Raw genomic sequence first — 23,207 nt, forward strand, 5'->3', positions numbered from 1 at the left:
CACAAAACAGTGTGACACAGTGTCGTGACACAGGAATAGTTTTCCAGGCTTCTTGAAGGTCATTTAGAGCTCTCTTTTAGGTTTTGGCTGCTTTTTATCTGTTCTCTGTCAAGATGATCCAACTAAGCTTACAAAAAATGTTGAAGTTCAGCTCCGGAGAGGCAGATCCATGGTTAGTGTTTCACTGTATGTTATTCAATCCATGTATGAATTTCCTGCATTGGTAATGTGTTTGGGGTCATTGTAATGCTGAAAATTGAAACTGTTGCCAATCAGATGGTTTCCACATAGTATTACATGTTGGATCAAAATCTGACTCGCTGGGAGTGAGACATGTAATTTGCAAATATCCTGATAAATTGGCTCTAAGTGTGAATGGTTCTCTCTATGTGTTAACCCTACGCTGGTGACCTATGCACTGCACCTCGTACTCTTTGACAGCTCGAATTGGCTCCAATTCATTGTTTTAGTAGTTTGTATTACTTTGTAGAGATTGTAATGCATAGGGCAGGCTTTACCTCTGCATTCTGGTGTTACGACCCGGCTCTGCTAGGCGACAGGGGATGTAACATAAATGAGCCCAGAGACAGGAGGGTTAGATAAAAAGAAAAATATAAGGTTTATTAACACAACTGAAAACCGTTAGTGAAACAACTCACTAGGCAATAGGGTGATTTGATATATAATATATCAAATCATGCTCCCAGATTCTGGGAGCATCATACAACCTGTTCCCATGTTCTGCAGTCAGCTCATTTTTTTCTGCTTCCAACACATCAGCTTTAAGAACTGTCCATTCACTTGCTGTCTGATTTATTTCACCCCTTATTATGTGCCACTGTGTTACAGGGTAAGATTCCTTATCTGTTAGTCACTTAAACAATTTTATTTCATCTTTGTACAGTTTGGCCCCACTTTACAAAGTAATAGGACAAAGTATACAGCAGGACAATAATATAGTTAAATATATTGGGAAACAACCATAATGCAAATAAATGTAAAACAAAATGTTTCAATATAAGAATTAAGAAGAATTATACAACATCAACATTAAAAAACATCACAGTCGCTCATTTTAATGGTGTGGCAAATGATATGTGTCTTACCACTTGCATGTGAGACCTAATCTTGTATACACGTTTAGTGGTCCAGCTTCTAAAAAGGCACCAATAAGAAGCTCATTTGGCATCATGCTTCTGTTCTTTCTCTACTCATGCAGAAGTCTGATTTTGTAAACAAAGTAGATAAATATGTACATTTAGATAAAAATATAAATACAACTCAAACTTTTACAGTGTCATAAGAGAAAGCATGGTTTAAAATATTAAAAAAATCAAACACTTAGGGTGCTTCATAATGTTCAGCTGGTGGGGAAAGTGCAGTCTTTAAGATCTCTGAGTGCATTCACTGTAGAGTGCAACAGAGCATGGCACTCTCCATGAGAGGGGTCATGATTGCGGTCATGATTACTCACGTTGGCAGGATGGGACTTTGCCGCTTTTTCCAGATGATTCCTGCGATGGCAGCAATGATGCCTAGGACCACTAGTGTAAACTTGACTGCAGTGACAATAGTTTTTCCTACAGAGACAGAAAAAAATCGGTTTCCTTGGGTTGTAGTTGTGCAACATGACACAGTAAATTGAACTTAATCTGTAGACTGAAGTAGATGACTCTTACCAGTACCACTAAAAGCTGTGTCCACTGAGTCACAGTTAGGAAGCGTCCACCCAGGCTCGCACTGGCACTCACTTTTGTGGTTGCACACCTGGAAAGCACAAAGAACATGTTGCCATTATTAGTCTTAAAAAATACACTTCAGTGAATATGCTTTATTTAAAAAACAACAACAAAAACACTGACCTACCTTTTGAATTTAAGTAATATAAAACACTGCATGCCCAGTATAACTGGTGGCATGTAATTAACTAGATTTAGCCAAATTTGAATTACTTGGACTTTTCTTGCATATTCTGTTCATAGTAACATATTATCCCTACATCACTTTAGCTTCTGACCAACTGACTCTAGTTTTATTTAGTTTTGGATAGACTATAGGTAAAATATGTATAAGATGCTAGGCTAAATTATGTTATTATGATCAGCTAAGAGTTTTTCCTTGCATCAGTTATTCTTATAAAATATAGCTAAACTAAAGATTTTTTGGGGCTCAAAGTTTAACAGAGTTTTTGCAGAGCCAATTAAAAGGCACCAAGTAAAAAGTAATACAAGACCTTAATATTAAGAAAACTTCCCAAACTGCTTTGGATATTGGACGTTTATGAATTGTTTTTCTCAGAACAGTCACTTTTCAAAAGCAATTTGTTATATCCATTTTTTTAAAATAACTTACAAATCACACACTTCATTCAGTGCATATTTGCAATGACACTGCAGTTGCAAATGTTTGCATATGGTTCTACAAAAGTCTACATGAGTAAGTTTGGGCATGGTTGTATATCTCACATTAGCATTTCAGGGATGCCTTAAAAGGGTGTCTTTGTCTTTATAGGGCTAAATATGACCAATATGACCCCATTAAGATTGAAGTTATAAAACATTAAGTCCAAAAGTCAATGCAGGCTATGACAGTGACTCCATCCACCTTTTACACATAAGCTACATTTTAAACATGGATATGGTAGATTAGCTGCCCCCGGCTAACAAAGGATTTAGTTAAACTTTGCAGCGAGAAATCACACAAAAACTACTTTTAACCCTTTGATTTTGTAAAGTTGATCTTAAATTTCACTCTTAGTGGCATTAAAGTCTTTAAAAGCTTTAGAACCGTGTTCACAACTATGAGGGTACGCAGCTTCTCCTCTTGATAACCTTTTGAAAACAGATGAACTAATAATGAAAATACCAGAATATACAGTCCAGCACAAAACTGTTATAAATCAGTTCCACCTCAGTGGATCAGTTTTTGGTGTTGTACTCACAGCATGGCCTGGGCATTTTGCTGAACAGTTGGTGTTTCTGTATGCCGTCTGCAGATCCACACACTGATTCTGGCTGCACACCTTGGAAAAGACAAGTCAGACATATATTTAACTTTATTTTGTTCTACACTGTAGATGCAGTAAGCAAAAAGTGGATTCAGGAAGCCTGCTACCTTTCCATCTCCACATTTAGTCCCCGTTTCCACCTGGCCTTCGTCACCGGTGGTGTCTGAGAAGAATGCTGCCTTGCATGTGCCGATGGCGACCATCCGGCCATAGTTTGGGTTGTCATTACCGCCTTCACAGAAGAGCTTTCCACAAAGAACATCTCTGCAAAAGAAAGACAGTGTTTGTTTCTGATCATGTTTGGTTGATATGAAGAACGAAGAATCAAAATAAGGGTCGGCTGCAGAGCAACTGTTGCCCTGTACGTTCTACTGGGACTCACTCTTGCTGACAGGGGATGAACTGATTATTTGAGGGGCGTTTGCAGAAGCCATAGTAGACTCCTCTGGTGTTGTAGTTATAGCATCCTTGTTTGGCCTCCTTAGCTCCTGATAGCAGCAGGAGATTGCATACAAACCTAACTCTCCATATGACTTTCACATACATCCATATGCGTATTGACAGGATACTCACCTGATCCATACATCTTGACACACTGCTTAGGTCTCTGTGGACACTGACCGTTGTAGCAGTACCCTTGGCCTCCATCACATGGGAGCCCATTCACAGCAAACACATCCTCCGGACAGGTCGTGCTCTTCCCATCACAGTACTCTGCCAAATCACAGTCATCCTGCTTTGCGCGGCACTGTCTGGAGGTAGGCAAGATCTGTGCCGAGCATATACCATCAACGTGTAAGTTATCTGAAACATTGTTTTTCTTAAAGTGTTATATGTTTAAATTTTCTAGCGCTATGTGAAACACCCTGAGTGTGTGAGCTCTGTAAACAAAATATCAAAATGCAATACTGTGGTGTTGGTTCAAACATTTGCAATATCCTCTAATTACTTGAGGACTGTAGCTGAGCAAACAACTGGATCACTACAGCCAGAGGAGAGACTTCCAGGGATGAAAATAAATAAAGAAAAGAAAAGAATAATCCTTTAATTGTCCCACAAGGGGAAATTTGATTGTAACAGCAACAAGAAAAACACATGTACAAACAAACAGTGAACAGGACACAGAACAGAAACATACACGATTTTTTTTTACATATTTACATTAAGGGTAGTACTGTACTGTTACGTGCCAAGAGATGTGGCTTTTCTTTTGTGTTCTTTTTATCTTTCAGGTGTCAAGCCTCGACCTATTGGCCAATTCAAAGTTGATTTGCATGTGTCTATTGGCTGGTCTGGGCACAGTTGGCCAATCACTCTCCGAGGACGACTACAAATGAGCATCTCCCTGGCCAGCTAGTGGCTGCTGGCTTCTGCTTTATGACAAACATTTGCGTGAAGGCTTCTTTGTATTGTGTGTGGTGGGAGGCTGGACAGGTAAGCTGGGGTACCCTATACACTGGCTGCAGTTTTAAACTGTTACACACTAGGTTATTCGGTTGATGTCACTTTTGTATGTTTTCACTGACCTTTTGTCGAGTAGCTAGGTAGGTCTTTTGTTTTGCATTTTTGTTTTAGTTAGGGTTAGTCAGTGTGGTCGGACTGCGTCTTCTGAAGTCCACCATCAACTCCTTGGTTTTCCCGGCGTTGATCGGCAGGTGGTTCTGCAGACACCAGTCCACAAAGTCCAGAGTCCACTGTCTGTACTCTGAGCCGTCCTCACCTGTGATGAGGCCGACTATGGCAGATTCGTCAGAGAACTTCTGTAGGTGGCAGCGTGGGGAGTTGATGGAGAAGTCTGTAGTGTAGAGGGTGAAGAGGAACGGTGCCAGCACAGTTCCCTGTGGGGCCCCCGTACTGCAGACCAGCGTATCAGAGACACAACCCTGTCCTCATATACTGTGGGCGTCCCGTGAGGTAGTCCAGTATCCACTGGGACATGTGGTGGTCCACTCCTTATAGCTCCAGCTTGTCCCTCAGAAGTCATGGCTGGATGTTGAAAGCACTGGAGAAATCAAAGAACATGATCCTCACAATGCTTCCAGGCGAGTCAGAGTTCTGTGCAGGAGGTAGATGATGGCGTCCTCCACCCCGATGCCAGACTGGTAAGCAAACTGCAGCAGATCCAATGAAGACCTCACCAGGGGGCACAGATGGTTTAGAACCAATGTCTCGAGGGTGCTCATCAGATGTGATGTCAGGGCTACCGGCCTGTAGCTGCTGAGGTCCTTGGGATGGGAGGTCTTTGGTACCGGTACCACACAGGAGGTCTTCCACAGCTGTGGTACTTTCCCCAGCGACAGGCTCAGGTTGAACAGATATCCTAGGATGCCACACAGTTCATCTGTGCTGCATCTCAGGAGCCTGGAGCTGATGCCATCTGGACCTGCAGCCTTCCGCACCTTAATCTTGCAAAGCTCGTTCCTCATTTGAAGTGCTGAGATAGAAAGAGTGGATTTTGGGGGAGGGGGGTGTATGTTGGAGTCCACAGCATACACCCTCCTGGCTGGGAGCTGAGAGGTGTGAAGTCCTGAGATGAAAGACAGGCAGTGCCTGAAGATGAGGGAGATAGCTTCAGGGGGGACGATGCTGGGCGGGGTGGGTGGTTGATCAAACCTATTAAACTATTTATTTATGTCATTCACCCACCCCAAGTCTCCTGCAGCCAGGGGGTTGGTTTTTGTCCTGAGATTGTCTCCAGGCTCTTCCAAACCCCTCTGATGTTGTCCTGTTGCATCTGCTCTCTGTTGGCTCGCTTGGCAGTAGGCAGAACAGCGGAGCCCCTGAGGGCTAACAGCTGATCCCTGCTGTAAACAATGGGAGGTCGGACCTACACGCGCTCTGTTCTGACTATTGTCAATTTTGTACATGTTTTGTTTTTGTTTGGTTAGTGTGCTGGCCCTTTAAAAGAAAGGCATGGTCCGTGCGTGGACAGGAGAAGAGTCAGAAAGACTCAGACAATTGACAATCGACTGACTAACATGTGTTCTATTCATAAAAAGGCATTCCCTGTGAGTATGCGTTATTGTTTGGCACTTTATGTTAATTAATAGCAGTTACTTACATGCTGTATTACGCAGGCTAATTTACGGCGGTTATTTGCTGTTAGCATTAGCACATGGTTACGCAGCTCGTCAAGTAATTATTTTAGTTTGTCACTCATATACACTGTATTTTGTTATCACATTTTCACACCTGCCATATAAAGCGAAGTCTAAACCCACTCTGGCATCAGTGACTTTTGTGTGGAGGTGTGTAACTCCTGGCCAGTACACGCTCTCTGGACACAGATACCGTAAAAAATGTGATAAAAAACACAATTGTCCATACATTTCTGAGCTCCATTGTGGAGTAGTACACTCCACAATATAAAAACAAGAACAAGAAAGACAATAACAACAAAGAGAAAAAAGGACTCTGTCAGGTCGAAGCTGCTGATACTGGCTGCCTGGAGCGGCGCCGGAAGAGAAAATAAGACTACGTTCACACTGCAGGTCTTAACACTGGGATTGCCAGGCTTCTACCGTTCTACCTTTTAAAAGCTGGAGAGCAGTCAAATGCTGGAAGTGCTGGAAGTGGAAGCTAAATTGGCTAGTCATTCATATGTATATTAGGTTGTTACCTAGGAATTCTGGAGGGAGGGGAGTGGGGGTGAGTGATTGAGGGGGTGGGGGAGTGGAGTGTTTCAGTTTGCCATCTTAGGGAGAAATCAACACATGTCCTTTGTATGTCCTTTGTTGCTGACATTTATTGATGAAAACAGTACAAAAAACCAAGCATTTGTACACATATTTACAAATAATGATAAAAAGTGAGTGAGTACATTTCAACATTTTCAGCAATCACTCACAATCCTGGCACTGCCACGGTATCTGTCGTCTGCATTTACCACATGTGTACCTGTAGCAGTGAACACATCGCACAGTGGCCTGATTTTTTTTGCATCTGTGTTTGACCTGACACGTGGCCCTTTTTCCAGGGCTCGGTGTGGAGGGTTGTGTCCGAAGCAACTGTTCTTTTCTTGCCTTCTTCGCAGCTACATGAGAGCGAGCCAATTCTGTTGCAAGCGCCACCAGGAAGTCCACCCGTCTTTCCTTCGTCCCGGGGCATGCTTGATACAGCACATGTGCATTCAGTGCTGCCATGTCAATCATGTTATAAAACACGGCAACTGGCCAGCGCCGTGTTCCTTTGCGGACAGTGTACTCCCGAACCATCTGGTCCATCACATCCAGAGCGGAGCATGTTCATTGGTTCATGGACCTCCCTGAACTAATGGCATTTATTGCAATTGTCATCTTGCGGGGGGTTTACAGGGTTCCATCGGTAAATGACTGCTGGTCAGCAAACCTGGGAAACCCACAGATAATTGGAACTATGGCACGAAACCGCTTCCAAGACATCATGCAACACCTACGCTTTGATGACAAGTCCACCCGCAGTGATCGAGCAAAGACTGATAAGTTCGCTGCAATTTCCAGTGTGTGGGGATCATTTGTCACCAACTGCATCACGTGCTACAACCCTGGTCTACATATCACCGTTGATGAACAGCTTTTCCCATCAAAGACTCAGTGCTGTTTCCTGCAGTATATTGCAAGTAAACTGGACAAGTTTGGGATCAAGTTTTGGGTGGCCTGCGACCTAAAATCCAAGTACATTTGCAATGTCTTCCCATATCTTGGCAAGGACCCCAATCGTCCCACTGGGGAGAGACTTTCTGAGAATGTAGTAATGAGGCTGATGGAACCATTCCTAGACAAGGGCAGAAATGTTACCACGGACAATTTCTTCACATCGCTTTCACTTGCGCAAAAACTTCTTGGACGGAAAACCACCATCCTCGGCACAGTCAACAAGATTCGCAGGGAAATTCCTCAATCCACTAGACAGACAGATCGCAATGAATTCACCACTCAGGTATGTTGCAGGTCTTTTGTGGTTCTATGTTTATGTGTTTCATTGTGTGTAAAAGGGCTATGGAAATAACAATTTATCTTATTTCTTAGGTGTTTTCAACCTCTGCTGCCACGCTGACGGCGTATGCGGCCAAACGGAAGAAGACAGTCTATATTCTTAGCAGCATGCACAGCGTGGTTCAGACTGATAACACTACCAAAAGGAAGCCAAACACTGTCTCCCTTTACAACAAAACAAAGTGTGGCGTGGATGTGATGGACCAGATGGTTCGGGAGTACGCTGTCCGCAAAGGAACACGGCGCTGGCCAGTCGCCGTGTTTTATAACATGATTGACATGGCAGCACTGAATGCACATGTGCTGTATCAAGCATGCACCGGGACGAAGGAAAGACGGGTGGACTTCCTGGTGGCGCTTGCAACAGAATTGGCTCGCTCTCATGTAGCTGCGAAGAAGGCAAGAAAAGAACAGTTGCTTCGGACACAACCCTCCACACCGAGCCCTGGAAAAAGGGCCACGTGTCAGGTCAAACACAGATGCAAAAAAAATCAGGCCACTGTGCGATGTGTTCACTGCTACAGGTACACATGTGGTAAATGCAGACGACAGATACCGTGGCAGTGCCAGGATTGTGAGTGATTGCTGAAAATGTTGAAATGTACTCACTCACTTTTTATCATTATTTGTAAATATGTGTACAAATGCTTGGTTTTTTGTACTGTTTTCATCAATAAATGTCAGCAACAAAGGACATACAAAGGACATGTGTTGATTTCTCCCTAAGATGGCAAACTGAAACACTCCACTCCCCCACCCCCTCAATCACACACCCCCACTCCCCTCCCTCCAGAATTCCTAGGTAACAACCTAATATACATATGAATGACTCCAGCATTTGACTGACTGCTCTCCGGCTTTTAAAGGTAGAAACGCAAAATGATGACTCCGCGGGGGTCTAAGGTAGAAAACCAAAATGACTGCTCTCCGGGGGTCTAAGTGCTCAATTCCGATTTTTTGATCAAATCCTATTTTTTTTTTTTGTCTGCTTGTTCACACTACAAATAAAATGTGACAGCAAACGCGCTCTAGTGTGAACCCTCAAAGCGGCTCGCATGTGCAAAAGAAGATGTCACACACAACACGCTCTGTTTAGACCCAGAGCTTCTCCGGTGCTGATAATTAGCGTCTGTCTTGTGTCAGTGACGTAAAAGACGGATTTAATGTGACCTGACTGTTCAAACAGCAGTCGCTTTCTAAAACATCGGATATGTATCGGATTCAGTACCACATACAAAAGTGACCCAGATCGGATTTGAAAATATCGGATTTGTGCCGTTCACACTGTCATACCATGATCGGATATGGGTCGCATAGGGTCAAAAAAATTGCTTTCCCCTGCAGTGTGAACGTAGCCTTAGTGACACCAGTTACACTGATCGGTCTTCTTACTGACTCACCTTACAGTTCTCACAGCATTCGCCTTCAGCACATTGTGAACCCTCTTTCAGGGTGCAGGTGATGGCGTTGCAGCAGGGATTGGTGCACTCCTACAGGGACGACATATATTAGAACTCATCAGGCTGGTGTTAGGTCTTACTGCTGGGATGCATTATTAAACATCTGTTTGCTCTGTTCCCGTGAGGAATCTTTATCGCTAGGTTTAATACTCAAATTTCCCATTGAGAGGGCCAATGTGCGTTTATCATCTTCCATATTGAGTTGATTGGTTCAGCTGCCCGTCACTACCAGATCAACTGCCCATTTGCACATGTGCGAAGGTAACTACTTGGACAAACTGCCTGAAATGTGTTGACAGAAGCATTTCGGGGATTTTGACACATTCTGCACTCCAGATGCTTTAATTGCGTTAAAAATTTTAATCGTGTTGACCTTGATGGCGGATTAATTTGCATTAATGCGTTAATTTTGACAGCACTAGTTCAGTTCCTTCTAATGATCTCTCCTTGTTGAATTCCAGCAGAGGTGAAAACAGGTCTAAACATCACTCTGACTGTAATTTTCTTTTCACCGAAAACTACAAACTGTTCATCTGTTACACACAGCTATACTTTCACTATATTTCTATATAGGTACATAAAAGTGTTAAGTACATATTCCAAGTAATACTGCAAAGTAAAAAATAAATAAATCAGCAGTTCTTCAGCTTCTGGAAGAAGTCAGTTGAATAGTGGGACTTGAAAAAAAAAATGTGTGTGGCTCAGGCCCATTCATTATTTCATAAATGGTAACTGGTAAATGGCCTGCATTTGTATAGCGCTTTTCTAGTCCCTAAGGACCCCAAAGCGCTTCACACTACATTCAGTCATTCACCCATTCACACACTGGCGATGGCAAGCTACATTGTAGCCACAGCTGCCCTGGGGCGCACTGACAGAGGCGAGGCTGTCGGACACTGGCGCCACCGGGCCCTCTGACCACCACCAGTAGGCAAACATGGGGTTAGTATCTTGCCCAAGGATATTTGGCATGCAGCCAGGAGGCAGCCTGGGATCGAACCACCGACCTTCTGATTAGTGGCTGACTTGCTCTGCCACCTGAGCTACAGCCACCAGTACATATCTGGTGTTCAAGGTTCAAGGTTCTTTATTTGTCACATGTATAGTTATACAAGTATAACACACAGTGAAATGTAGCCTGACACGCTCCTCCACATGTGCAAAAAAATTGGGGGGGGGGGGGGGGGGTGTAGAGGAAGAACATTATATATATATATATATACACTGAACAAAAATATAAACGCAACACTTTTGTTTTTGCTCCCATTCCCCATGGGATGGACGTAGAGACCTAAAATTCATTCCAGATACACAATATAACCATCCCTCCCAAACAGTGGTCACAAATCAGTCCAAATGTGTGGTAGTGGGCACATCTGCTATATTGAAATAATCCATCCCACCTCACAGGTGTGCCACATCAGGATGCTGATCTGACATCATGAGTAGTGCACAGGTGTACCTCAGACTGCCCACAACAAAAGGCCACCCTGGAATGTGCAGTTTTTTGCGCTATTGGGGGTCTGGGGACCCAGAACCGGTCAGTATCTGGTGTGACCACCATTTGCCTCATGCAGTGCAACACATCGTCGCATGGAGTCTATCAGATTGTCAATTGTGGCCTGTGGAATGTTGGTCCACTCCACTTCAATGGCTGTGCGAGGTTGTTGGATATTCGTGGGAACTGGTACACGCTGTCGTATACGCCGGTCAAGCACATCCCGAACATGCTCAATGGGTGACATGTCCGGTGAGTATGCTGGCCATGCAAGAACTGGGACATTCTCAGCTGCCATCTGCCCTGAACAATGTGAACCATGATTCATCTGTGAAGCGTACACCTCTCCAACGTGCCAGACGCCATCGAATGTGAGCATTTGCCCACACAAGTCTGTTACTGCGACGAGCTGGAGTCAGGTCAAGACCCCGATGAGGACGACGGGCATGCAGTTGAGCATCCCTGAGACGGTTTCTGACAGTTTGTGCAGAAATTGTTTGGTTGTGCAAACCAATTGTTCCAGCAGCTGTCTGGGTAGCTGGTCTCAGACGATCTTGGAGGTGAACCTGCTGGATGTGGAGGTCCTGGGCTGGTGTGGTTACACGAGGTCTGCGGTTGTGAGGCCGGTTGGATGTGCTGCCATATTCTCTGAAACGCCTGTGGAGACGGCTTATGGTTGAGAAATGAACATTCAATGCACGGGCGACAGATCTGGTTGACATTCCTGCTGTCAGCATGCCAATTGCACGCTCCCTCATTGCTTGTGGCATCTGTGGCATTTTGCTGTGAGACAAAACTGCACATTCCAGGGTGGCCTTTTGTTGTGGGCAGTCTGAGGTACACCTGTGCACTACTCATGATGTCAGATCAGCATCCTGATGTGGCACACCTGTGAGGTGGGATGGATTATTTCAATATAGCAGATGTGCCCACTACCACACATTTGGACTGATTTGTGACCACTGTTTGGGAGGGATGGTTATATTGTGTATCTGGAATGAATTTTAGGTCTCTACGTCCATCCCATGGGGAATGGGAGCAAAAACAAAAGTGTTGCGTTTATATTTTTGTTCAGTGTATATATATATATATAGTATATACATTGGGTGAATGTGCAGTAGTAGCAGCAAGCAGGTGAATTCTGTACATTAATATGAATAGATATCTGACTATTTTGCAGGATAGACAATATAAACATATTTAAAATTAAAGGAATTGAAATGTACATTGTGCCTTGGTTTAGAGCGTCTAGAAGAGAGTCCTGTCTCAGTCAATTATAGATGATGTGAGCGGGCGGGTGTGTGTGTTTAGGGCATGGATGGCTTGGGGATAGAAGCTCCTCTTGAGTCTCTCTGTCCTTGCCCGGAAGATGCGGAACCTTCTACCAGATTGCAGGAGTTGGAACAGTTTGTTGCCAGGATGGGACGGGTCCTTCAGTATCTGCGCTGCTCTAGTCCGGCATCTCCTGGTGTAGGTGTCCTGAAGCGGGGGGAGAGCAATCCTGCAGCAGCGTTCTGCTGTACGGATCACTCTCTGGAGAGCTTTTTGGTCCTTCACACAGCTGTTCCCAAACCACGATGTCATGTTCTGTGTGAGGATGCTCTCCACAGCGCCTGTATAGAAAATCCTGAGGATCTTTGGAGAGACCCTGAACTTCCTCAGTTGTCGTAGGTGATACAGGCGCTGCCTAGCCTTTTTGGTCTGGACCTGAATGTGGGCAGCCCATGTCAGGTCTGAGGAGATGTGGACACCAAGATACTTGAAGGACTGCACCCTCTCCACTGGAGCTCCATTGATGATAATGGGCTTGTAGTCTCTGTGCTGACTCCTTCTGAAGTCCACCACCAGCTCCTTGGTCTTGCTGACGTTCAGCTGGAGGTGATTGTCCTGGCACCATGATGCCAGATTCTTCACTTCATCCATGTAGGCCGTCTCATCGTTGTTGGAGATGGCACCCAACACCACTGTGTCGTCAGCAAACTTCACAATGGTGTTGGAGCCATGGGTGGCCACACAGTCTGAAGTGTAGAGGGAGTAGAGCAGTGGCGAGAGGACACATCCCTGAGGTGCTCCTGTGTTGATGGTGATGCTGTTGGAGAAGCACCTGCCCACCCTCACCACCTGAGTTCTGCCAGTGAGGAAGTCCAACACCCATGCACACAGACGGCTGTTAAGTCCCAGTTCCCTGAGCTTTGTGAACAGTCTGCAGGGCACTATTGTGTTAAACGCTGAACTGTAATCAACAAACAGCATTCGCACATAGTTACCCTGTTTCTTGTCCACATGGCTGAGAGTGGTGTGTAGGACGTGGGCGATGGCATCCTCTGTGGATCTGTTGGATCTGTAGGCGAACTGCAGCGGATCTGTGGTGTCTGGGATGGAGGAAGAGATGATGTTCTTCAGCAGCCTCTCAAACACCTTCATTACTACCGAGGTCAGTGCAACTGGCCGGTAATCGTTCAGGGATGAGGGTTTGCTGTTCTTGGGCACAGGGATGATGGTGGATCTTTTGAAGCATGTGGGGACCACAGACTTCGCCAGGGACTCGTTGAAGATGTAAGTGAACACACCTGCTAGCTATCAGCAGGTGTGTATCAGAAAGCTGTTTTTCTCACATCGCCTCAGAGCAAGCACTTCATTAAAAGACTCAAGATCAGACAAAGGAAACATGGAGCTGAATTCCATTCTGAGTTCAGAAGCCATTTCAGACCTGAGCATGCACAGACACAGATCAGAATCATAGCATAATAGTAATAAAAACATTTGTACTGCTACACTGTTTATCAAACTAGTCTTTGTAAGTGAGAGGCCAGCAAAACATAGAAGAAATAGAAGTTTGTAAAGCTACAATAGGCCTAGGCTGCTGAGGGCTTTCTTCCTGTTAAAAAGGGGTTTTCGCTCCCACTGTTGCCAAATGTTTGCTCATAGGCAGTTATTTGATTGTTGGGGTTTTCGCTGTGTTGTTATAAGACCTCTATCTTACAAAATATAGTCCCTTCAGACAGTTGTTGTTGTGATTTGCTGTTAAATGAATAAAACTGAACTGAATGAAAAAGAAAAGTTCTCCTTCACCAGATCAAATCATCAACAGCTTGCAGATCAGATCAACTTGCTACAAAATGAAAGGTTTAAGCAGCTGATGTGCTTATTTACCTTCACCGAACCACAGTCGCACTGCTCTCCTTCCTCTCTGAAGCCGTTTCCACAGACCGCGGAAGCCACGACACTCTTGTAGGCTGGTTTGTCCAGCAGACAGCTGGGGCTGCGGCTTGTTAGGTACTTTTCATATTTGCTGCTGCTGCAGCTACTGAAGCTTCGAGGAGTTTTCCAGCTGAAGAGGAACAAACACATTATTAGTATTATTATCTTTTTTTGTGTTATCTTTATCAGTGTCTGACACTAGGAAGACATGGCTGCACAAAAGCGGTATGGTGGTACATATACAGCACGTACGCACCAAACATGCTCACACACGTTCTTCAGTCTTATAGCCATGTGAGATTAAGAGCTGCACCAGCTGACCTCCTTTTTGGTCCAATACACACAGTTATTATGTTGTTGTACCAAATGAAACATGTTATGATGATCAAAACATTTAGTGAGGTTTGTAAGGCTCGTATTGTTTATTTACGGTCACTTGTTATAGCCTGAATTTATTTGCTAACAGAAAGAATCTGCATTCAACTTGAAGGATGTCTCAAGTCAGCTTTTCTTACCTGAGGGCTGCTGCCATGATGCAGCTATCGTCAGAACATAAACAACCACTGGAGTCATCGTGGTCCATGCCCAGGTTGTGGCCCATCTCATGAGACAGTGTTGCTCCCACTGCTATGGCTGCATCACTGTGATCCTAAGAAAAAAATGAAGCACAAGAAAGCAGCAAAAATTTACTAACAGCAAGAGAGAGCAACACAATAATGTCACATGTTTGTCTCAGTTTTAACATTTTCTCAGTCTATTCAGTCGGGACTTTCAGACTGCATGGATCTATTGACAGAGTTAGTGTAGTGGTCTACAAGTGCAGTGCAAAAAGGAGGAAAATGTTTTAAAGGATTTTGTGAAAAATTCATGATTAGTCAAAGAATGAGTTTTCCACGTTGCACTTATGGAGATGTGTGCATCTCAAATGTGCAAAGAAGACTTTGTAGACCGAGTCTAGTTCTAGATCATAATTTAACTTAGTTTTTCTCTTTTAGCAGGAAGTGGTCACTACATGTTAGTGATAAATTGATGGAACTGTCATTTATTTTCTCTGGTATTTGGTCATTAATCAAAGTATCAGATGAACAATTAAGTTGATTTTTGAGGGGCAAAGGAATGACTGAACTGGATTTAGGAACATGTTTCCAAAATTCACATTTACCACAACATGAAGCAAGGGCAGAAGTTATGAAGTCAGTGAGATACATCATCTGGGAAGCATGAACACCTCACCTGTACTACGCCGACAGAGTGACCAGAACAGAGAGTCCCGATGAAAGCAAGACCCACAGTTGGTCCTTCAAAGTCGATACCACTGAAAGAGAAGATCAGAAAGTCTTAAATTCATATACAGGATTCATATCATCCATCTACTCACTAATCTAGCTACTACTAGATTAGATTAGATTAGATTAGATTAGATTAGCTACTGTGAATTTTCCTGAATGTTGAGGTGTGAACATTCAAGCACATTCTTATTTAAGATTCAATAATGGATCTGCTTGTGGTTGTATCTTGTGTATAAAACACAAGTTACACAAGCGTTATGTGGAAGCTTAAAACCTCTTAAGCTGATGTGTCAGGCCGGTTTAACCTGGGAGAAAAAAATATGGATACTCACAACTCAGATTTCTGAAATTAGTTTTCTCTTTCCTGCTCGGTTACTGTTGAAAGTAGGAGACATTTTGCTCCACGTGATTTGAGTCTGACTGATTCTACTTATAGAATCTATCCATACCTTATAAGATGTGCATTGTCATGTTTTATCCTCGTCACCAGCTCAGAGTTTCTCCACTTCATGAAAGCATCCAGGTTTGCTCCTGCTGGGGGGGTCACAGAGATCAGGTCACCATTCGTCCATATCTCCAACCCCACCAGAGCAATAAAGGTCCTCAGAGGTTTGTAGACCTGAAGAAGACAACATTGGGGATGCAACATTATACTCCAACTGCTAGCAGCTACTGCAGAACAGTATGTAGTACAGTGCGTCTGTATTGGTATGGAATCTGTATAGAAATAGCAAAAAAACAGACTCACCATGTTGACAAAGTTGACAATCTCAAATATTCTCTGTCTCATCTTCTTTTGATCCCTGTTCATCTTCACATACTGAAACACCACAAGACAAATTTCTCATCCTGCTTCTCACCAGTTTATCTTATAAAAATCAAATTTTGCAAACCAAGGGGAAAAAAATTAAAAAGTTAGAAAAGAAGATTAATTTTACCGCGCGGTTATCAGCAACAAGGACGAGCTCAACGTATTTCTGCTGCTGTACAATAGAAATACCCTGAAGAAAAATGTTAATATGGATAACTCAAGCAGAACAACACAAATGAAGACTTACTTAAACTTTGTTATTATAAGAATAATATTGGTAGACTGACGGATGTATTAGTATTTGTCACATTTAACTTAGATAGTTTGAAGACCTAAAAGGTTTCAGAGGTCATGACTTGGAGGAACTCTGGTGAAGAGGACAAAACTAATTGTGTTACCCCTGATCTAGAGCGGCTGCTGCTTGTTGGAGGTTCATAGTCGTCACTCCAGCTGGTGTTAGTGACCCCACACACGGCAGGCGTGAAGTTCTTTTCATTAAAAGTCATCACTGCATGATCCCCCTCATCGTCACTGGATAGTGGCTCAATCAGGTACCTTTGAGCAGATGTTCTGAAGTAACCCCTAAACCAAATCATGCTGGTTAGTTCATTCATTTTTCAGATGTTGCTTTGAGGCTGACTCAACTCAGGAACCTATCCACTGTCATCTAAAGACTTATTTGGGCCAAACCTTCTCTTCTGTTGTTTTAATCTCCAGCCTGTGTATAAACCTCTAGTACACAGAGAACCAGTTGTGAAATGCACAGTAAGGAAATGGTTGGCAGAGACTGAAGAGGTCCTGAGTGACTGTTTCCATTCTACTGTGTGGGACAACCTCTGCAGCCCCCTAGAGGGTGACCTCAACAGCATCACAGACTGCTTTACAGATTACATAAACTTCTGTGTGGACAACGCCGTACCCATCATAAAAGTACGGTGTTTTTGTAACAACAAGCCATGGATGAATCCTGAAATTAAGACTCTCCTCAAGGAGAAGAAGAGAGTCTTTAGATCTGGAGACAAACAGGAGCTGAGAGCTGTCCAGAAAAAGCAGAAATGGAAGATAAGGCAAGGGAAGAAAAACTACAGAAGAAAGATGGAAGAGCAGCTGCAACAGGACAACATCAGAGGGGTTTGGAAGAGCCTGGAGACAATCTCAGGACAAAAACCAACCCCCAGGCTGCAGGAGACTTGGGGTGGGTGAATGACATAAATAAATATTTTAATAGGTTTGATCAACCACCCACCCCTCCCAGCATCGTCCCCCCTGAAGCTATCTCCCTCATCTTCAGGCACTGCCTGTCTTTCATCTCAGGACTTCACACCTCTCAGCTCCCAGCCAGGAGGGTGTATGCTGTGGACTCCAACATACACCCCCCTCCCCCAAAATCCACTCTTTCTATCTCAGCACTTCAAATGAGGAACGAGCTTTGCAAGATTAAGGTGCGGAAGGCTGCAGGTCCAGATGGCATCAGCTCCAGGCTCCTGAGATGCAGCACAGATGAACTGTGTGGCATCCTAGGATATCTGTTCAACCTGAGCCTGTAGCTGGGGAAAGTACCACAGCTGTGGAAGACCTCCTGTGTGGTACCGGTACCAAAGACCTCCCATCCCAAGGACCTCAGCAGCTACAGGCCGGTAGCCCTGACATCACATCTGATGAAGACCCTCGAGACGTTGGTTCTAAACCATCTGTGCCCCCTGGTGAGGTCTTCATTGGATCCGCTGCAGTTTGCTTACCAGCCTGGCATCGGGGTGGAGGACGCCATCATCTACCTCCTGCACAGAACTCTGACTCGCCTGGAAGCATTGTGAGGATCATGTTCTTTGATTTCTCCAGTGCTTTCAACATCCAGCCATGACTTCTGAGGGACAAGCTGGAACTATAAGGAGTGGACCACCACATGTCCCAGTGGATACTGGACTACCTCACGGGATGCCCACAGTATATGAGGACAGGGTTGTGTCTCTGATACGCTGGTCTGCAGTACGGGGGCCCCACAGGGAACTGTGCTGGCACCGTTCCTCTTCACCCTCTACACTACAGACTTCTCCATCAACTCCCCACGCTGCCACCTACAGAAGTTCTCTGATGACTCTGCCATAGTCGGCCTCATCACAGGTGAGGACGGCTCAGAGTACAGACAGTGGACTCTGGACTTTGTGGACTGGTGCCAGCAGAACCACCTGCCGGGAAAACCAAGGAGTTGGTGGTGGACTTCAGGAGACGCAGACCCACCACACTGACACCGGTGAACATCCAGGGAGTGGACATTGAGATAGTGGACTCGTATAGGTACCTGGGTGTTCACCTGAATAATAAACTGGACTGGAGCCACAACACTGATGCTCTTTACAGGAAGGGTCAGAGCAGACTCTACCTGCTGAGGCGGCTCAGGTCATTTGGAGTCCAGGGAGCGCTTTTCTATGACTCTGTGATGGCACCTGTCATATTTTACAGTGTTCTACTTTGGACCAGCAGTTTATCTGCAGCTGAGAGGAACAGGTTGGAAAAACTCATCAGGAAGGCCAACTCTGTTCTAGGATGCACCCTGGACTCAGTGCAGGTGGTGGGAGACAGAAGGACTCTGGACAAAATAACATCTCTGATGGACAGAGTTTTCCACCCCATGCATGTAAATGTTGCTGAACTGCAGGGTTCGTTCAGTGACAGACTGCTGCATATGCACGAAGGAGTGTTTCTGCAGGTCCTTCCTCCCTGTCAGACTGTACAATTGAAACTGCTCCCAACAATCAACCAAACAACTACTACTGTTATAACATGCACATTATTTTTTTCAATTCGTATTAAAAAAAACCCCCCTATACTTTAATCTTAATAACTGTACAGTACTCTGTTTTTGTAACTATTGTCGATGATGTACATATTTTTTCTGTAAAAATTGTGTGTTTTTCTGTTCATTGTCTTTTTCTGTTTGTATATGTGCTTTTATTCTGCTGCTGTTACAACCAAATTTCCCATTTTGGAACAATTAAAGGATTATTCTATTCTATGTTAATTTAATGTTTTGCTGGTGAGGTGTAATTAAAGTTCGGGTCATTGTGAGGTGAGGTTTGGTTGAGGGTTAAGATAAGGTTAACTTTAGGTTTACATCTAAAAAGTAATGAGAGTATTTGGAGAACTTGTTTCTGGCCTGAAATCTATTCATCTCATATGAAGGTTTAACATTATTAATTTAATGCGTTATGCAAATACAAAAACTGGTTACTTGTCTTTGTGGCTTAATACAACAAAGGAATGAAACTGTGAGGTTATTTGAATTATTATGACAGACAGCATGGGTGGGTATCGCTTTGGAAAGATGTCATGACAGTTTAAATAAAGAAAAGATAGAAGACGGTGGCTCACCTGAGTCCATCACAGGTACTGATGCTAACAGATGACTCACTGTCGTTCACAATCCTCCCATGATAGAAGCAGTGATCCTGGCAAGGACATGAAAATGGTGACTGTGTTATTAAATGACAACATGTAACTTTCTTTTCATCTGCTTATGTCTCCAGCGTTCACTAACAGCCTTAAAAGCCTTTGAAGCGTTTTAAATCTAGTAAAATGTGCAATTTTACAGCTGTAAGTTTGAGGTAAGTTTGTCTACAAACGCAAACACTTACAATGTCATTCGGTACTGTGGTGACTCGAGTCCCATCTTCTTGGTAGTAAGACTCAGTGTAATCTTTGGTAAGTAATTCACTGAATACAGAAAGATAAAGAATAACATAACATTATTTGATGTGAAGAGTGAGTCTAATTCCAGTTTATTCAGTGTTTTCTTACAGAAACTCATTTGTTGATTGGGGCATTTTCAGTACTTTTTAGTCTCTTTAATTGTTGCTTTTTTTTGAATTTTGAAACAGGATATTTTACATTACTTGTATATCCATTTGTCCACTTATTTTCTCACACTGCACAGACACACAGGTTTAGGGAAGTAAAAACTTACTTATTTCTTTCAAGTTGCATTTCTATGTCTTGTCCGCCCACAGTCATTGCATACATAAGAGTGTCTGGTCTGTGGTACTGTGGGCAAAAAAACAGGAAATTTTGCTTCTAGTCATTCATTTTTATTTTTTTATTTTACATAATCAGGAGAAAAACAGCAGCTGATTTGATTGTCATCACAGGATTTAAAATAGAAAAGAAAAGAAACCTCTGTGTGTCTTTTTCTGATTGTGTGAAGTCTGACCGGTCGAACCACCTCATAGTGCTTTCCCTCCTCAAATTCAGGACCATGGCTTCCTGTGGAAGTGAATCACATATGTGTGATTAGAAAAAGGATATTAATTTTGGATGCTAGTGTCAACAGGGTCTATTTTGTAATTAGTCGAATGCTTAACTCATTGCTTTCAATATTTGTGCTACCTAATCTCGTCTGATTACATCCTGCTTTAAAGTTTTATGTATCTATTTATTTTTAACCAAACCAATAAAACAACAACAAAAAACCAAAACTGACTACATAATTTGATATTCCATTCCAAATGTCATTTAGGCTTCAAACATGTGATCATCGTGACTTTAAACATTTAATTAAAGTTACATTCTCAAGTTTGAGAAAAAAACAAAATGACTTTGTTGACCTGCTCCCTGTGAGATTTTGCAGTGCTCAAAACAATAACAATCAGTGTCACTCATTTTTATTTGTGATGTAAATAAAAATTGCTTGAATAACTTTATGTGTATAAATGATCAACTAAACAATCGCATTGATTATTTCCTAAAACAGCACTTTGACAGAGCTTCAAACACACCCCACGCTTTCCTTTTACTTGCTCCACTTGGCTCAGTGAGTGAGTGATATGGATTATAACATTACAGACAATAAATGTAGTATTAAATTCAGAATATTGAGATTACTTTGGAAATGTCCATATTTAGGCTGCCAAATTTAAAATGTGGCTATGTGTCATAATGACAGCATCCACACTGCATGCATGATGTTAGTTCGAGTGGAGGTCTATGGGGCGCCGTTTGTAAAGTGAAACATGTTGCAATTAACGGCAAGATTTAGCTCAAAACTTTACAAAAACATGTTTTTTCGAGTCAGTTTTTACAACATTTAGTAAAATATTTGTAATTTTTCATATTTAAAGCACAATTTTAAATGTTAAATCTAAATGTTAAATGTTAAATCGAAATATTATATTTAAATCTAAATGTTAAATGTAAATGTTACAGGAAACTAAATATTTTGCTAACATGCAAATTTATGGTACGGCTCAACGGAAATACCAAAATAAAAGCTTTACGAAAACATCAGGTGCAAAATTGTGCCAGTAGTGGTCAGATTGTGTCTGCTCTCCAATGATGGTCACTTCTCACCGCTGTGAGCTGCTTCACTTCTTGCCTACGAGCATGTTCAGCGATTTGGCTGGATATGTGCTGCAGCGATTGTGGGGTTTCAAGTGGAGACTGCAGCTGCTGAGAGTCCACTACTGTGGAACCTTTGGATGGCCGAAAAAACGGATCTTTCGATGTTTTTAGCTAAATTGTGTTTGTCTTTTGAGGCATTATTTGGCCGTAATGAGTGTGCATCGAAAATGTGTTCCACAGGCGTGAGACATAGTGTTTTAATGTTCCCCTTATAATCATATGTCTAATAAACAAATGCAATGGGCTGAGAGGCGAGCTCATCTGAACATGAAAGACCAGAACTGATAAACTGCTTGGCTAGGAGATTTAGAGGGCTAATTGTGGAAAAGAAACCTGTCCCCTGTAGAGGGTTGAATGAACAGAGGGTAGGACAAAACTAGGTTTTAGTACCCAGAGTGTGAGTGGAGGTAAAAGTATCCAGTGACTTACCCGAGAGCTTGGGGGAGGCATATAGGATGAGGACCCACAATAGGAGGTTTCGTGTCATTGTCCAAGTGCACACAGTGAGTGTCATGCGCTGCGCTCACCGCAAGCTAAAACGAAGGACCAAAAATTTGTGTTGCGCTGGTCGCTGCACTCTGCTTGCAAAGGCTTTTTTTTTTGGCGGCCGCTCTGTGTGCTGATGCATCTGCTTCTTGTCATTTCAAAACATGTATCTCTCAGACTTCGGATCCTCTATGAAAGTTTGTGTTGTATAATGTTCAAATGTTTAAATAACATGTGTCCCTCATTGCTAAAAAAGAAAGCTTTGTGACTTCCCCGATTCGTGAAGAGTGTGTCGTTTGCACTATACTCCCCCCTCCCCCCAATATATACGTCCCTATATGTGAACGTAGACCGCACAGGATGTTTTCTTTCATCGTGTGGTTGAATTTAGCGCAGCAGTAGTATGGCGTTATTGTACCTCTATACTTTTTTTTGTATGTGTATGTGTGTGTGTTAGTCCCCATAGGGAAATAGTTCCTCTGCATTTAACCCATTCACTCAGTGAAGCAGTGGGCAGCCACCAATGCAGCGCCCGGGGAGCAGTGTGTAGGGACGGTACCTTGCTCAGGGGTACCTCAGGGTAGCCGTTCAGTGGAGTTGAACCCCCGACCTTCCGATCATGGGGCCACCACTCTACCTACTGAGCTATCCCTGCTACCTAGAGTAAGTAAATAATTTTTGCAAGTACAAATGTGGCATTTTGAGAGGAACATTATTTTGAGCAAAGACAAGCTTAACTTGAACAAAAATTATTGCTGCGTGCAATAAATGTATTTCAGTGTTTGCTATTATCCATACAGATATCCATATCATATCCATGTAATAACAGCCCCCTCACTCAGTTGTTGGCATTTGCTCTTGCTCAGAGCTCTGCTCTGTGAGACATCTGCGGACCTCCTCTCAGCATGAAGATCCCGTCTCAAAATCTCCCTGCATGCTCAACTCTTTCCGTACACCGTTATAAATGTGCCACAAAACCAACCAATCACAAACTTGGATGCAAAAATTCTAATTGGCTGTTTTGATCTGTAATCAGCTCGCTAGCTACTGCATTCCGCAAACACCGGCCAAAATGTAGCTAAACCCAGTGG

At 43.2% G+C, this 23,207-nt stretch overlaps 1 protein-coding gene across 1 annotated transcript; it reads right to left on the reverse strand.

The window, feature by feature from the left end:
• Positions 1 to 683: 683 nt before the first annotated feature.
• Positions 684 to 22,117, reverse strand: LOC146562104 (disintegrin and metalloproteinase domain-containing protein 28-like). The gene is made up of 20 exons (XM_085295109.1): positions 22,060 to 22,117; positions 20,408 to 20,496; positions 20,201 to 20,277; positions 19,872 to 19,950; positions 19,609 to 19,685; positions 16,638 to 16,821; positions 16,367 to 16,429; positions 16,177 to 16,248; positions 15,878 to 16,047; positions 15,373 to 15,454; positions 14,655 to 14,788; positions 14,092 to 14,269; positions 9,381 to 9,470; positions 3,581 to 3,776; positions 3,390 to 3,495; positions 3,115 to 3,271; positions 2,942 to 3,022; positions 1,680 to 1,767; positions 1,475 to 1,580; positions 684 to 1,223 (listed from the first exon to the last, which is right to left on the reverse strand). The coding sequence occupies exons 1-20, from the start codon at positions 22,115 to 22,117 to the stop codon at positions 1,208 to 1,210; spliced, it is 2,103 nt and encodes a 700-aa protein (XP_085151235.1). The 3' UTR covers positions 684 to 1,207.
• Positions 22,118 to 23,207: the final 1,090 nt, after the last annotated feature.

The sequence above is a fragment of the Mchenga conophoros genome, linkage group LG12 (genome assembly GCF_057382185.1).
Source record: "Mchenga conophoros isolate Kocher_MC1m ecotype Shallow Benthic linkage group LG12, M_conophoros_male_GT1.1, whole genome shotgun sequence".
Lineage (NCBI taxonomy): Eukaryota > Metazoa > Chordata > Actinopteri > Cichliformes > Cichlidae > Mchenga > Mchenga conophoros.

Bases quoted from the DNA above. Each gene is read 5' to 3' on its own strand.
- LOC146562104 (XM_085295109.1), bottom strand. From the start codon at position 22,117: ATGACACGAAACCTCCTATTGTGGGTCCTCATCCTATATGCCTCCCCC. The intron at 19,686-19,871 runs GTAAGTGTTTGC...TGTCCTTGCCAG, and splicing joins CCACAGTACCGAATGACATT to GATCACTGCTTCTATCATGG. The intron at 3,496-3,580 runs GTGAGTATCCTG...TGCTGCTATCAG, and splicing joins TGTCAAGATGTATGGATCAG to GAGCTAAGGAGGCCAAACAA.